At 32.7% G+C, this 17542-nt stretch overlaps 1 protein-coding gene across 1 annotated transcript in view; it reads left to right on the top strand.

The window, feature by feature from the left end:
* LRP1B (LDL receptor related protein 1B) overlaps positions 1-17542 on the top strand; it is a 542116-nt gene that overhangs the window by 338402 nt on the left and 186172 nt on the right. The window contains exons 25-31 of the mRNA XM_084523375.1: positions 1171-1375; positions 2765-2929; positions 3324-3568; positions 12122-12253; positions 13235-13462; positions 16147-16321; positions 16634-16728. Coding sequence (XP_084379501.1) covers positions 1171-1375; positions 2765-2929; positions 3324-3568; positions 12122-12253; positions 13235-13462; positions 16147-16321; positions 16634-16728 — 1245 coding nt within the window. The remainder of the gene's footprint in view (positions 1-1170; positions 1376-2764; positions 2930-3323; positions 3569-12121; positions 12254-13234; positions 13463-16146; positions 16322-16633; positions 16729-17542) is intronic.

Raw genomic sequence — 17542 nt, 5'->3', positions numbered from 1 at the left:
TCAGATGTCTGATAAATGATCAGGTTTCACTAGGTGAAAGATTTTGCTTTGTAGTTTCATAGAATTCAGAAAGAGTTGTTCTTTTCTCTGGCAAAGTAATTATGGCCGATAACTCAATAGAATTTAATAATATATTTGAAAGTATTTATACATAATATTCTTAATTAAACTATTTATTCAGGTGCTTTCACTCCTGTGTGAGCTAACTGATGGAAGTATCTAAAATTTGCTGTTATAACAGTTCACATATGCACTCATACTTACGTTCTCTGACATAGTTTCTTTTTCCTCTTAGTAGATGGTGTTTGTGGGTACATTTATATCCATGGGTGCAGACTAGGACAGAAGTAGCCTACAGGGCTAAGTATGTAAAGAGAGCCAAAGACTTGCCACTTTCCATTAATGTTTGTGGTGGTTGTGTGAAACTAGTAAGGCAGACTGTTGTCATCACATTGTGTTGCAATCACACTGTATCAAAGGCCAGGTGACTTCTCTGCTGTATTAAATATATATATATGTATATATATAAATTACACTGCACTCCTGGAATTCCTGAGGGCTAACAAAATGCTTCTGTAGTTACTGTTTGTGCAGAATCACTTGGAGATCCAAAGACAGTTTATGGTGGGAAAGAGATCTTTGTAAACAGAATGATTGTACTTGTGAATTCAAAGGAAAAAAGTTATTTTTTCTTGTAGAGCTTTTCAAACTGTGTAGTCCAAACAGGGTTCTCCCTGCTTTTTCTGTCTTCATCATAATCTTTCAGTTTTCTCTTTTTCTGATTGACAAGAAAGTTAAAGAGCTGCATGAAATTTGTCTGGTATATCTAGTCAGTTGGAGACAGAGCACAAACGTGTCCTTCACAGATACTGTAAAAGAGATCCCTGCTATTAGGGCACAAGAATGTCTGCTGTGTGACTCCATGTGAGCTCTGGCCTTCACTGAAATTTTCAGGGTTTTACTTGTTCAACTGTCAAAGAATTAAAATTTTCAATTAATGTAGAATGAAATTTATTTGTATACTGCCAGAAATGTACTTATTTACACCTGTCTATCCCATTGCCAAAGAAAAAATGTCACATGGAATGAAAGAGCACTGTCATCCATTGGATTAATCAAGAGCTCACTCCAAGAGCATGAATCCCTCTCTCTCTCTTTCTCTCTTTTAAGGTGTTAGTGCCATTGAGGTGGTAGTACAACATGGCCTGGCCACACCTGAAGGTCTTACTGTAGACTGGATTGCAGGAAATATATACTGGATAGACAGTAATTTGGACCAAATAGAAGTTGCAAAACTAGATGGTACTTTGCGAACAACATTAATAGCAGGAGCTATGGAACATCCAAGGGCTATTGCTTTGGATCCCAGATACGGGTAATTATAAAAAACAAAATAAAACATTTTTTCATGTTGCAAAATATTAAAAATAATAATAATAATAATTAGGTTTAAATATGAAATAATTTGATTTCCTTTTTGCTGTAAGTTATAAAACCTAACTTGTTTGTAATAATGTCTGAAACAGTATTTTGAATGAAATACCATCTGTTACAGTGTGTTCTGCCCCAATGAAAAGGGTTAAGAAAAGGTAATTCAGGAGATACAATTTGTTGACAAAATACTTCTCTTGCTGAGTGATTGTTTCATTTAATTTTGTAGTGAAGATGATAATAACTGGAGCTTGTGGCCTGTTAATGGACAGATTTAGATATTGCCAAGACAATTTTTCTGACTTTGATATTTGTGTGACTATAAAAACATAGTTTAGATGACTGAAGTCAAGGAAGGTAAATCCCACCTTTTTTGTTTTGTTCTTGATCTTTAAAATGGAAATAATGTTTGCGAACTTGCTAGTAAGCTTATTTACAGAGTGCATAGCTTATCTTAAAGAGAGCTTTAAAACGGGACATCCTATTGGCAGAAGAACTGGCAGATAAATTGTTCAAATTAAATCACTGGGGGAAAACAAACAAACAAACAAGCAAACAAACCCACTACCAAATCAAATCACCAATCTTCTTGAAAATGAAGGCTTAATATGTCTTTTGGAAAACTAGAGGCATTTGTATACTACATTTTGTTAGAAGTAGTGAAAGAATAAAATCTTTGAACACAGATAGGAATAGCTCTTCAGTCTTTTCACAAGTAAATATGAATACAGAAACACTGATAATTTAAAGTAGCTGTTTGTTTTAGGATTGCACAAATGCTGTAGCTCTGTGGAGATGAGGCTGCCACAGCTTCATGTCTTCAATTCCAACCAGTATTTTGACTGAGCATGTACTCTCAGTCCATGCATACACACACATATACAACATACGTAAACATACATACATATACACATGACTGACCAGATAGGTGGACAAAGGCGAAAACATTAAGCACAGACATGAACAGCACCAGTGGTCTTGTCCTAGTAGGTATATATATACACAACATGCATGCAGAGTAGAGGACCCAACTAGGAAAGGAGATAGAAATATCACTTAGCAGGAAGACAAGAACAAGAGGTGCAGAATATGGTCAGTCAAGAGGACTGAGCAGTAGCCCATTTGCATGTGACTGGCCCATTTATACCCTCACAAAATATTTCAATATAGTATGTATTAGTGTTCACAGGCACTAAGTGGAAAGTCACATTTATTTCATTTAAAAAATGTGGGTGATTGAACCTTTTTTTCAACTTATTTGTCATTGAGCCATTTAAATTCTTTCAAATGCTTCAAAGATGTTCTTATGTTTGTTTTCCTTGTGTCTCACCAGAATTCTGTTTTGGACAGACTGGGATGCAAATTTTCCTCGCATTGAATCTGCTTCTATGAGTGGAGCAGAAAGAAAGATCATATATAAAGATATGGATACTGGAGCCTGGCCTAATGGCCTTACAGTAGATCACTTTGAAAAGAGAATAGTATGGACAGATGCCAGGTAAAGTGATACCAGAATTCTTGGTTATCTTTAAAAATCCTTATTCTTACATACAAAAATGTGAGATACATTGTAAGTGGAATGTAGATATGTACATTCTGAACATAAAGAGTCTTATGTGTGAATGTAGTTTATGGACATTCCTCTCGTTGAATTATTATTATACATAATTACTTTGTTGGTCAGCAATTTGTCTTTAGCAGTCTTTGGTGCATAGACATTGACTGTGGGAGTGTGTCAATGTATGACTGTATGGGAGTACATTTGATGCATTCAGTGAATGAACAGTGTAAGGATAAGGTCTTAATACATTTTGCACCAATTTCACAATGACAGTGTGATTTTTTAATTAGTATTATTCTTATGTAATCTTAAGTTTGGGTTTATCTTCTAGATCAGATGCTATTTACTCTGCGTTATATGATGGAACCAGCATGATAGAAATTATACGGGGTCATGAATATCTTTCTCACCCTTTCGCTGTTTCCTTGTATGGGAGTGAAGTGTATTGGACAGATTGGCGGACCAATACACTTGCAAAAGCCAATAAATGGACTGGCCAGAATGTCAGTGTAATACAAAAAACAAGTGCTCAACCATTTGATCTTCAGATATATCACCCAAGTCGTCAACCACAAGGTGAGTATTTATAGAACACTTAATTATTATTTATATGAGGGGAACAAAGTACTCTTTTATATACTACTATATGTATATGGATTTGCATTGAACTGACTTTTTACTTAAATGTCATGTTCATCACTAATGTTCCTTGGGTAGTAACAGAATCTTTATTCAGGCGAGAACTAACGTGAGATCAGTGTCTGTGAATGCTGCCCATGTGAACTCTTGCTCTTGATCTGTTAAAAATATAGTGCAGAACAACATACGTGTATATTTAAAAAGCTTTAAATGTAATGTGTTTGGTTTTGTTTTGTAACTGAAGTAACTATAACTAGTCTGTCAAAAGCAAACATAACAATATTAGCTGTCATGCTTCTTTCTAAAGGAAAACTATTTTTTTCTGTAAAATAAACTGTGTGCAACTTCCAGTAGTAAATATTGTTTTAGTGTTACAATTTTCTTAATTTGGCACTCACTTCTCTATCTCTACTAGCTTCTCAGTCCCACTGTTCATACTTAGGACTACATAATTTACATTCCACCAGCAGAGAATACCATTTACAGGTGCAGTTGGATCTTGCCCCTAAACAGATGCTTTTCCAAAGCATGTCCTATTCACTTAACAACTTTTATCTTTAAATAACATTAACAACTTCCAATTTCAAATTACAATAGTTATGTTTTTAGTGGAAGTTTTAGGTCAACCTTCTGGAGGCATCAGTTCAGAGCTGACAATGTCAGGTAACATGAAAACTTATTTTTGGTTTGGGTAACAATCAAAACTGAATGGAAGTTCACCTTAATTAAATAATATAAAATTCTTTAATTATTTCTTGTTACATTATTTTGTAACTTCCCAATTTCATCTGTAAATAACTTACCTCTCAATATGCATACATACCATTTCAACTTTATACTAGCTTTTATAGCATAACACCTAATTATACCAGAACACTGCTGTACAATCATGCTAAGGCTTTGTCATTAGAGATAAATGTAATCTGGACAGTTTTAAGTTTTGAGATGAGTAAAATTCAGTCTTGAGTTATAGTAGCTGAAGAATACTAAATACGCAGCTACTATTAGATTGTCTGATTTAGGGAAATATTCCTTTTAATTCCTGGCGAAAAATGGAAGACTCTGCTAGTAACAAAACCAATAATTAGAACCAAATTAATTATAGAAGGATATTTTTTGAAAGATGAGGTAGTAGTTGAAGTAGTAATGAAGGGATATAATAAGATGCTGAGCAGAAGGAAGTGTTCTTTAGTAAATATCTTCTGTATTTTGTTGAAAGTATGCTTGGAGATCAGTATCCCAGTAGAATCCCCATGTAAAATGAAGAACTAAGTGATGTTTCAATACAGATATAGCTGCGTGAATAAGCCAATGTTTAAAATATATCTAAAGTTATAAAATCATGTATACAACAGGCAGACAATATTATGATGTTGCTGATAGCTTTGAAACCCATACCTGGAAAGAGATACGTTAGAGTATCGATCAAAAAGAGATCTGAACTGAGAACTTCTTAATCACAGCTGGAGTGCCAGCTTTTTCAAGATAGTCCAACTCTTCTATATAGCTTTTCTATACAACTGTAGCACTACTGTTTTATTAGTTGTATAAGCCAGTGGAGGGAAGAATTAGTCTATGTAATCTTTTTAATATATTTTTATATCAATTTCTCATGGGTTATTTTTAAACAACAAAACAGATCATCCAAAAGAAAGCAAGTCATGTTTAATGAATGAAGTGAGTTGCCATGTTATTAATTATACACGTGTTAAAGTTTACTGCAGCAACTATTCCTCTGCTGTGGTCTTAGTCTTATGTATCCTATTAGCTGTTAATTCTTCCCTGGTAACTTCATTGTCTCTAATTCTCCATGTTTAACCTGTCTTTGACTTTTGATATGTTATTTAGTCAAAATGGGCGGATAAAGATTAAAGTTTAGATAAAGGATAAAGATTATATAAAGCATGAATAATATATGTTTTACAGCTATCACATCTATAATAATGCATAATTAATATGCAAATATATACTTAAATGTATATATATTTGTACAAATGTGTACTTCCCATGTGTACATTTGCATGTATATGTACATTTTTTCTCCTATTTTTGTAGCTTTGAGTTCAATGTTCCGTTCTGACATGCTTGAGATAACACCAGGTGCATTATCTATTAATACATCATGTTTTGTTATTTATGGCCATATCTAGGCCATATTTACATATAACTACATAGCTGTAGCTTCTACCTGTGAAAGCTCTTGCAATGTGGCCTGGAAAACACTGATGCTGCAAAAATCAATTGGGCATGCACATGTTTTTATTGTGAGGCATTACAAAGTGACTTAATTTGTATGTGAATATAGGAAAGTAAAAAATGCCACTGGAGTGTAAGCACGAGTCAAAAAATGTTCTATAATCTCTGGTTTAATTTCAACTCCTGTTCCAAAAAGTTGATGGTAATAGAAAACAGTGTAAAATTTGTATCATGTTATGTCACATATTCTGTCCAATACCTTCAAATGTGTGGAATAAATAAGCATCTCTGTAGATCACTTTCAAGTAAGGCTTTTTGCCATTTTCTATAATTAGTCACTTCTTCCAGTTTGGTGTTTGAGGACCTGTGTTCTATATTCAGTGTTTTCACAGTAGCAGAAGAGTCCCCATTAGACTTTTCTTACTGTTAGAAAAAACAACTAAATTCTGTTTCAGTTTGGACTAGTGCCAGGCAACTTTGTGGGAGATGATCTTTCTTTAGAGAGAGACTGTAGCCTAGGGAGATGATAGTCCATTGTCACAGATATCTTGGCCTAAGGGAAGGTATAAGACAAGTTTTCAGCCATAATTTGCCAGCATCAAGAAGTTTCAACATCAAGTTGTGTAATTTTAACTTTGATTTTTATGATGCATAAAATACCAAATTCAATTTATGGTTGGCCATCTGGGTTTATTTTAAATAATTTTCCTTCCTTCCTTCCTTCGAATTTGTAGCAACTGTGCAGTAAAACAAAATAATGCACAGTTTCAAATTCCAAAATGAAATTAACATTACGTTTTCATGGGAAAATGTCAAAATAAATACAGCATAGAAAGACAAGCAGTTTCTAGTCTCAGATACATAGGTATGTATCTGGGTCACCTATATGGGTGAAAGGTTATTAGTTTGTTTTTTTAAGATCATGTTTCTTATTTTGATTGAAATAAAGTACAGCAGAGCTACAAATTACTGTAGCGTAAAGCTAAAAGTGTTTCAGTTAATCTAGGACAGGTGCTAGTTTAAGGTAATAAAGTTTTAGTGAGATATTTTTATGGGCAATAGGTTCACCTGTTAGTAAAAACACAAATGTTGGACGACTCCTTGATATCATGCAGCATGATGTCACATGTCAGAAATATGTGTTTGGGACCTACTTATCTTACAGAATGAAAACAGTGTGTCAAGAATGCTATAAACATAGAAAAATGCAGATTTTCTAAGAAAAGTATTTTCTCAACTACCATTATATTCAAAAAATCCACTTCCTTCAAAGAATAAGGTCTTCTATTTTAGGCATGAGAAGCTGTATTTGTACCACAAGGATAGTGGTGGGAGGGGTAAACAGCGTATTGGGAGGATCACAGCTTGTAAAAATTTAGAAAGCTGTGGTTTCCTCACACATTCCCATTCTTTTTTCATTAACAATTTGTATTAGTTCTTTAAAAAATAAATATTTGTGACATTATATTTTTTCATTAATAATTTGTATTCAGTTAAAAAAAAAAAGGACTGTGACATTATTTTTGTATTTTGCAGATAAAATTTTTATAGACTGGAAATTAAGACAAGCAGTAGAAAAGTTGCTGAATAAAAAGCATACTGGTACCACGGGGCTTATTTTGTAATTAAAACATGGAAATCATTTAACTTCCTAGCACTGTTTTACTACAATATTCTGTTTAGGCTTGTGTTGTCTTTTGCTGAAATGTAGCATATGAGCAGAGATTTGGCTTTTTCATTTGGGGTGGGATTTTTAAGATTGTATGCGTTTGAGAATTTATCATAAGTTTCTTGTATACATTGTTTTTACTTCGAAATGATCAAGATTGATAATGTATTATAAATCCTGCAAAATATATACAACATTTCCAAAGTTTAAATTGGATTCCTCTGTGCCTTCTGCAAGTTTCATTTTTGTTTTAGGAATTATAAAAACATTCTTTCCTACATTTGTCTTCCCCAGCTCAACATCAGCTCTCTGTCAGTTGAAGCTGATCAGTGCCTAAAGTGGGGTCCTGAGGGAAGATAACAGCCATGCTCTTCCCATATAGCCTGTCAGCTTCCAGTAAGCTGTAACTCAGTGATTTTTTCAACCTCACATGGTATCTTTGTGCTTTAAAGGCTTTAAACGCTTTGACAGATTTTTCATGCATGAACCTTTCTTTTTTTGACTTGAATTTAAATAAACTCTGGATATTTGCAACTTTTTGGACAAGTGTCTCAGTTGTGTAACTGTGCACTGTGTGAAAGACAACCTCATAATGGTCATCATGGCCCTAACAGCTGATATTTCTGTTCAGTGTGTCCTAGCTCTTGTAATATGAGGGGTATTGGACAGTCATTTCATAAGCAAAATATAAATTCTGTTACTTCAGAAAAGGATCAAGGACATATAGATGCTAGTTCTGTGCTCATCCTTGTATCTATAACTGGGGATTGTTTTTTTTTTTGTTTGTTTTGTTTTGTTTTTCCATGTATATTGCAGTATATATATTGAATTTTGTCAGCCATTTCATTTCTCAGTTACTCATTCACATAACTTTTCACTGCTGTAGCTTTTCACCATTGGATTTCAATTAATTCTTTGTCACTTCTCTCTTATTTTACTTAATTTAACAGTAAATTTCTAATTCTGAGGATAGTTTTCTATAAAATATAGCACCCACTATCTAAAAGTACCATTGCCTTTGGCTTTCCCATATCATTTGTGCCCTGTACGATCTTTCTTATTCTTTTACATCTGTGCTTCTCATCCGACTGGTATATCAGTATGCTTTTTTAAAGTCAGGAATTCCATATATTCTGTATTCTTTGTATTGAACTTATCTCATTAATTTCAATTTTCTCTGTTCATGATTCTTGTTGTACCCTTTCATCTTAAACTGTGTACTCTCCTGTACCTGTCAGCCTTCTTGCAGATTTCTGTTTGAAAGAAAAATGAGAAAATTTTACGTGCAAATGTGAACAGCCTGATTTTGTTTAGCTTTAAGTGAAGCCCATTCCTTTGGGTGGCTAAACTGGACATGGCGGGGAGGAAGAGGAAACAGAGAGATTCATTAACAAGAGCTTCAGAACTGCCATAAAGCTGTTATGCTGTATACAGTAGAGTACCATGAAGAACCATGCTATCTTTGAGCTACTGCTATTCCCTTTGTCTATTATGGTTCATGATGAATGTATGAATGATACTGACTAAATCTTTGAGTGACTCAAAACTGAAATTGAAATAGAGAATATAGATTATAAATAGATATATGAGAACTAGTGCATTTTCTGATCAGGGCTAACTTGTAAATTCCAAAAATTAATGCTGAAATAATCAGATACAATCAGGTAGTATAAAGATTTTATCTTGACCGAGTACTGTAGAATGGTCTCTGGACCTATGAAAAGCAATACTACAGGAAATATTGATGGTGAGCAGAGTGTTAGATCTATAACTGGTTTTAAATAATACGGAGAATAGATTGTCAGCGATTTAAAAGTATCCTTTTGATGTAAGTAAAGTGCATATATCTGAAAGTGTAGGCAGAATTTAATCATGTCATCCACCATTAAAGTAGAATATTATTTATTTTTTTTTCCTGGCTGCAATCTGATGCCAAAAAGGGAAGGGTTCAATATGAAGCTAATATAAGTTGGTCCATAGTGCATGCATATTCAGAGGTTGTCAGGGTAATCTTTCATTTGTCAACTGGTGATAGAACATCTGGAGCTTTTTAAGGGTTACTGGTCAAGAAAAATAAACATTTTGTTTAAATAATGTTTTAGACAGCAGTCAAGAAGACTGCAAAGAAGATGATGAAGAGTGACGTGTCTAACTGTGCACACTACTGTAAGAGCACGAGATTGACAAGCAATCAGGAGTGGAAATCAATTAAATAATGCAAAAGGCTGACTAGTTGGATGAAAACACCAGTTCTGTGGGTTGCCGTGATCAAAAGGAAAATAGATTGGTTGAAATGATTAGGAAAGGAATAAAGAACCACACAGTGTACTGTGATGCTGTGTAAATCCATAGCACTCCTGCATCTTGAATGCTGTAAGCAGATCATATAAAAGATACAGAGAAAGCTTGACAGGCTGATCAAAAGTATGTGAAAGGTTTTTGTAAAGGTAAGGTGCTGCTTCTTGAAATAAAGCTTATAGGCAGGCTTCTCTGCAAAAGAAGTGTGTGAAATTCTAAATGGCATGGAGAAGATAAGTAAGGATTGGTTTTATGGTGATTCACGATAGAATTAGAAGTGTTAGAACTAGCACAAGGAAATGAAAGAGCCAAAGTTTTGTGAGTCAGTCAGGCCAATAGCATACCTATTTTTCTTCAAGAGAATTGTTTTTTTTTTATTAAAAAGTAAAGAATGGACTTAACTGTTACTCAATGAAAGCAGTATGAATGAAAAAGGAATATATACATGTGCTTGTATACACGATTTTTAGATTATGGCAGTTTACTCTAAAATCAAATATAGCCATCACATAAAGATAAAAGGGCATTTACAGTCTGTTACAGTTAAAGAAGATATTAAATTATTAACCAAGACTGAATATGTTTAAGTCTACTGACCCAGCTGAATTCTTATCAGATTTAGAAATGATGACAAAGAGGATGCGTGATGTTTCTTTTCAATAAGCCTTGGAATAACAGGAAAAATAGCAAAGACTGGGAAAAAGCTATTTAGCCTCCAGTGCTACTAGTGATTGAAAGGGACTTAATGGAAAAATAAAAAAATAAAAAAATAAAAGTGATTTTTTTGATACAATGATGGAGATGCTGGATAGAATTTTATTAACCCATTAATCAGAGGTTTTGAAATTTTCATTCCGTGTTTGTGTAGAAATGAATGAAGATAACAATAGTTTCCAGGTTTTGTAACACTAAGAAGTCTTCTTCAATTAGTTTGCTTGTTGGTCTTTAAAGCAATTTCAGCACATCTTGATCAGAGAAATGTAGGAAGTTGCTTGAAGAAAAAAAAAAATTACATTTAGTAGAGGTTTTTCTTGAAAAAAGTAGAGGTTTTGCATGTTTTCAAATCAACTTTTCATGTTAGATTTTCCACTAATATTCTAATTAGTAGGTCAAATTGAGGGGAAGCATTGAATTTATTGAAGTTCATCTCGCGGTCTAAGCTTTGGCTCTAGACAAAATGAAATGTATTGTTTATGTCCTCACTGACAGTTTTTATTCCATGCCTCCTGGTTAGGAGTATGCAATTGTTCATATTTAAATATTATAAATAAACTGCAAAATTAATATCTCACTGGGAAAACTTTATCCATTGACTTCATGAAGTTGGAATAGTAAATTTTGTGACTGCCCAAACTTTAAAAAAATCTGGCCATGATTTCATTATCAGCCTAGGAAAAATGATTACAAGTACAAGCTCAGTAGTCCTGGTCATTCTTCAAAGAGAATTTTCACCACTCTCTCACCAGTATAGCTTATGCTGCTTTGACAAAAGAGGTACCTTAACACCAGCAAATGAGACAAGGTTAATAGCATGGCAGCTAAAATAGGACCTTGTACGATCAAATTTTAATGTCACAAAAAGACACATCACTGGCAATTATTGCTAACTTAGCAAAATATTTTAATACAGCTTTCTGTAATATTAGAAGCAGCTACTAACTCAGTACAGTTACAATTTCATTTGGCCCTTGACTGTCTTTAATGAGGAATGAGTTATTGCAATTTAAAATTTTGTTTGAGGAATATTGCGTGATGATACTAAATATACAACAAGAAACTAAATAAGGGTGTTCCTCTCCTCAAGCTATAAACAAAGGAAGAGGTCCAAGAGTAAAATCAGTAAGAAGGTGAGAAGGCCATTAAACTTCATAAGTTCATATTGATCACATTTTGAGCAGTTAGCTTTTAAATGTCATTTAGCTATAAATTTCAGTGAGAAATTTGAAGGAGTTAACAAAGATTAGGCCTTACAGTGTATAGTTACTAACAGATTTTAGTATTGCACTTTAAAATGAGGTGTACATTTTGATATCTGATTACATTTCTATGTAAATATTTATTTCTCTTTGCTGTGTTACTCCAGATTTAGATGAATAAAGTATTTCTCACTTCTCAGAATACTAATATTAAAAATCTTATTAAAAAATCTTGAACTACTAATGAGTTAAATTTTCTCCTAGAATCTTGTTTGTTTTTAGTGAAAAGCTAGTAAATCAACTTAGGATTAAAATGGTAATCATGATCTAATGAGAAAATATTTGGTACTACAAGAATGGTGACTAGTTCCAAATGTTATTTTTATATTTTGTTTCCCTGTACAATTTTAGCTTCCAATCCATGTGCTGCTAATGAGGGCAGAGGTCCATGTTCTCATATGTGTCTGATCAATCACAACAGAAGTGCTGCATGTGCATGTCCACATCTGATGAAACTTTCTTTAGACAAGAAAACATGTTATGGTAAGTTTTCCTCTCAAGGCGTGACAATTGTATTAAGACTTTGAACTGGACAAATTAAAATAGCCTTAGAAAAAGTCTCTACAGAGCATTTTAAGGATAGATTAAAAGAGACATCTCCTTTTTCAGAACTGACAACTTATTCTCATATATGGGTTATGTGTAACGTTGATACTTATTACCATGATCATATTTTCTATTGCTTGTGTGTATGACATGTCAGTAGAACTTACCTCTGCAAAACAGAAGGATTTATGGTGTAAGGTTAATCATCAAAAAATGATGAGTCAATTAAGATGAATATTAAAAAGACACTTAATATCTTTAATGTCTTTAATGTCTGTCTGTTTTTCTAAAATTGTTTTAGTTTCATTTACAAGGATTAAGAAAACAAAACGAAGAGCAAATGTTAGACATATAGACTTGTAGGAGAATTTTATTTAAAAAAAAAATATAATAAACACTTTAAAGCTATAAAAGACCACTGAATGTCAAACAATTGTGTCCATTATCTGTACAACCTTGTAATATACACCTTGTAATATTCTGCATATACATTCTAGAATTTCTACTGAGTTTTGTTGATTGCGGAACTTTCCTGTTACAGCGATAGTCTGCTCCCCTGAAATATACCAAACGTTAATAGTTGTTACAATATGCAAATTAAACTCTTTTTGATTGGGATAAGTGCAATAGAAAAATTTAAATGTTATTCAAGATTTTTCCCTAGTCTTTCACTAGACTGTATTGATTTAGTGGAACAGTAACATCACATCTAGTATACGAAATTAATATATTTTTCCCGTGATTTTTTGTGCTCTATAGCATTTCTCAAATGTTACTAGGCGCAGGTTTTCTGGAGATATTAAGTAATTCATACAAACTCTATTTACACATTTGTAACCTGATTTTAAACGAATAACTTTGACTTCTGCTAACAATGATATAAAGAGGATGAGGTGATGTTTTCCTGTCTTCTAACAGAAAGGAAGAAATTTCTTCTTTATGCAAGGCATTCTGAAATAAGAGGAGTGGACATAGAGAACCCGTACTTCAACTTCATCACAGCCTTCACTGTTCCTGACATTGACGATGTGACAGTCATAGATTTTGATGCTGTTGAGGAACGGTTGTACTGGACTGATGTGAAAACACAGACCATCAAGCGTGCCTTCATTAATGGGACTGGCTTAGAAACCATTATTTCAAGAGGTAAATAGCATAATATTGAATTACAAATAAATAATTTTAGGTAAATGTTCATGTGTTCTAAGTGTTAATATTCTTGTTTGGTATACTTTTCACTGGTATTGGATAATTCATATAAACAATAAGAGAACAATTTAAAAAGCAGAACTGTCTGACAGGGACTATCTGGAGGCAAATTGTTGAGTGTATATTTGAAGGGAAAGAGAAGAAAAGAAATAACTCTTGTAAGATCAGACATTTTTCATTTTGAGAGCAAATGAAAAAAATGAAAAAACTTTTTCAGAATAGGTAACCCAAGGGGGGAAAAAAATTCTTTCCCAGTTGTCACTTTAGAAGAAATTTCTTCTGTATTAGCAAACTTTAGAAAGTCATTGGACAAGCATGGCAATATCCCCACTTGACTATATAGATTGATAAATTAATTTATTTTTGTGGGTATCTTTATTTTTCCTCTGCTATCCCCGAGGAGACAATTTTCAGTACCAATCAGTAGAACAAGTTTTACAGTGTCTCTTGAAGTTCTTCTCTACATCATGAACTGAGGTGTCCAAAAGAGAATTTGGTTGGTTGGTTGGTTTGGTTTTAAATGGTAGTAGAATTACACCATTGTTTTACTGTATAAAACATACAGTGAAAAATTAAGAAACTTATCAAAAAGCTTAATGAAATTGACTCACCATGTGTTTCTGTTTATCATTATCATAATATTTATTATTAATATTTAGCATTATTTCATAGCTTTATATATACTTTTAGTTGATGTTAGCTTCTGTTGCAGACTTGATAAAATTTGCAAAATTATCACGTTCTGATGTATCCAGACTTTATAAGGACTACTTATTTTGTGTGAATGATCTCATTTGCTAACAGTTACATTTTTATACTTGTCATAAAAAATTAAGAAGCTTTATAGGCATACAGTAGTAGGATTCCCATTGGATGAAGTCTCATACCAGTGTCACAAGGATGCTGAAGTCATACTTTAATCATTTTAAGAGGATGAAATCCTTGTTTTTCTAGTTCTTCCAACCAAAAAAAAAAAAAAAAAGAAAAGAAAAAAAAAAGAAGGAAACAGTTTAAAATAGGTCAAGGCTGTGTTTTCAGTGTCTTTTGATGCATTCTTGAAAGCTGGAAAATTTTCTAATGCACAATAACCATTTGACCTTACATGTATGCAGGCCAAGCCAAACTAACAGCCATATTAATTTGTCAGTGGCAATAATTCTGTCAGTGAAAGTAACCAAGTTAAATTACAAACTATGTAATTTAAATATGTAAAAAAAGTACAAACTATGAACTATAATGAAATCACCCTTGGCCTGCTTCCTCACCTACAAAGATGCAGTATGAACCACTGCTAAGCCTAGGGAGAACATCACTTTGCTACCTTGGTATTAAGTAGTGATTTTATACCCAGCATTTAAGGCAGATATTAGCAGATGTTACCATTCTTAATGAATATGTTAATGAAGGCTTTCACATGCAAAGAGACTTGTGAAGCTATCTAATTAATCATATCTTATTCATATTTTGCTAGCTCAACTTGTACTGGCTACCATCAGAGGTTGATTCCTTCTAATAGGCTTGCTTCTTCTAAATGCTGCGGTGCCTATTCTTGTTAGTCATTGATCTCCCATGAAAAGTCTTGCATATTTAATCAAAATTATTTGTGATAGACTCTGGAGAGAGCTATCTGTGCAGACTTTATCTGCACAGACTTTAAAATACATTGTTTCAGAAATTATCTTTCTTTCTCATTTTTCCTTATTTTGAAGTTCATATTCAGTTCATATCTACAATAAGAATAGTAGTTTCCTCCAGTGGCTCTTGATAAACTACACTTTAAGCTTTAATCAGTGAATACAAGTAGATTTCTTGCTACTTTGTTTTAGGGCTAGGGTGTTCTTAACAGCTGCATGACATCCTTCCTTTTCAAAGCCTAAGGAGGAAGTTAAGTCTTTCATCAAAGTATTAGATACCAGCTCCAGAACCAAAAAAAAAAAAAAAAAAGCCTCTTCAGAGCTGTAGCTACCTACCTACTTATGTGGTGTTGAACCATTTACAGTGATAAAGAAAGTAGGCTTTTAAACTTCAGCATTGCTTTGTTTTAGAAAGCTTCTTAGTATTCTATATGTTAAGTATGACTTGCGACTACACAAATATGAACCTTTTTCTTATTTCACAAGTAATTTTATGGTTATTAAATGTGATCTTTAAACTACCTAATCGAAGCTAACTCATTCTACATTATCATCTTTTCAAAAAAAAACACTTTTTAATAGCTCACTGAGTAATAAATACTTTCTTAAATAGAGGAATGCACTATGGAAATACTGAGTCTGTCTTATTATTATTTTTGAACAATAGGTTTTATGTTATTTTCTTAGGACTATTAAGGGAGGATTTCACAAATCCTTAATGCAAATTCCATGTTACTTATTCAGATGTGTCAGGTTCAAGAAGAACATGATTATTCATTCTCAAAAACCAGTTTGCAAATACATATTCTCAAAGTATTGCACACATTTATTTAAAAAATGTAGAATATATTGTGTGCTTGTTTTTTTGTTTGTTTGTTTGTTTGGTGGTTTTGTTTTGTTTTGTTTTTGTTTTTGTTTTTTTCCCCTCAAAGACAGAGACTAGCCTAGAAAGAAAATCAAAAGAACAACTGCTTCTAATTTTTGCAGATATTCAGAGCATCAGAGGTCTTGCAGTTGATTGGATATCACGGAATTTATACTGGATTAGCTCAGAATTTGATGAAACACAAATTAATGTGGCACATTTAGACGGTTCCTTGAAAACCTCAATCATCCATGGAATTGATAAACCTCAGTGTCTTGCAGTTCACCCAGTAAAAGGGTAAGATATCTGTGGTTTTAATAATTAAACTGTTCTAAAGCTCATCAGACGATTTCTTCTTCATTCAGATTTTTTTTTGCCCATTTTGTTGTCTTTTAAACTTGAACTAAATGTATCCATTTGAAAGATTTTTCTGAGAATTTCTTAACTGAATAATGTTTCCCTACTAAAGCTTAGTATTAATTAAATTGTGTAATTGCTATTTGTATATTTTGCTTACTTCTAAATTTATAAACATGTTTTCACTTCTGGTGCATTAAAAACATTGTGTACACAAAGCGACATTTTCAATATGTTTATTTTCTTCTTAAGTAAGCTTTATTGGACCGATGGAAACACAATTAACATGGCAAACATGGATGGCAGCAACAGCAAAATTCTCTTTCAGAATCAAAAAGATCCTGTTGGTAAATACCATTTTTGCTGTTTCTTTTTTTTATTCAATAGTACTTTAATACAAATAATATGTTGAAATGCTGTGTAAATATACCGTGATGTTTTTCATGTACTTTCTAAAAGTGATAAGAACATGCATAAAGGCATGGAAAACACTAATGTATTTTTGTGTTTCACCATTTTTGGCCCATTCTAATTGAGTTGAAATCTATTGTAATGCATTAAGTATACTCTACTCTACACTTTAGGACATGGATTAAAAAAAAAAAAAAAAAAAAAAGTGTAGAGAGTGGGATTTTAATTAATTTAATCAATGTGAGAGGATTCTTTTACTGGTGGAAATTTGGAACTATCCTCAACAGAATCCCAGCCCCAGCTACACAATGAAAAGATAATTTGGCTCTTAATTTTTTTATGTATAGAGAGCAGAAATTGGAGAATGCATTTGATATGACTTAACCTAATTTTTAATATTTGAGAATTAATATAATTGGTGGTAAATTGGAGCACTTTCTTGAAAATTATATCTTCTCTATGTGTGATAGTTTTTTGGTGTTGTTCATATTCCTTTCTTTTTGTGATTTCATTTTTGTTTAGGGAGTTAAAGTAGTTATCTCAATTACCATTGCCAGATTAAAAGCCCATCTATAAAGTGTTTATATTTTAAATAATTTATGGCTTTTGATAACTGAATGTATTAAACTTTCAGAAGCAAAAAAATGAATGATATAAAATAGAGCAAACACAACATGCATTTTAGACAATACATCCAAAGAATTTTATAGAAAACATTTGGCAACTGTTTTATTTTTGGTTTGATTTGAT

This window comes from Aythya ferina (genome assembly GCF_964211825.1).
Source record: "Aythya ferina genome assembly, chromosome: 6".
Taxonomy (NCBI): domain Eukaryota; kingdom Metazoa; phylum Chordata; class Aves; order Anseriformes; family Anatidae; genus Aythya; species Aythya ferina.
This window is presented reverse-complemented; position numbering and strand designations above follow the sequence as displayed.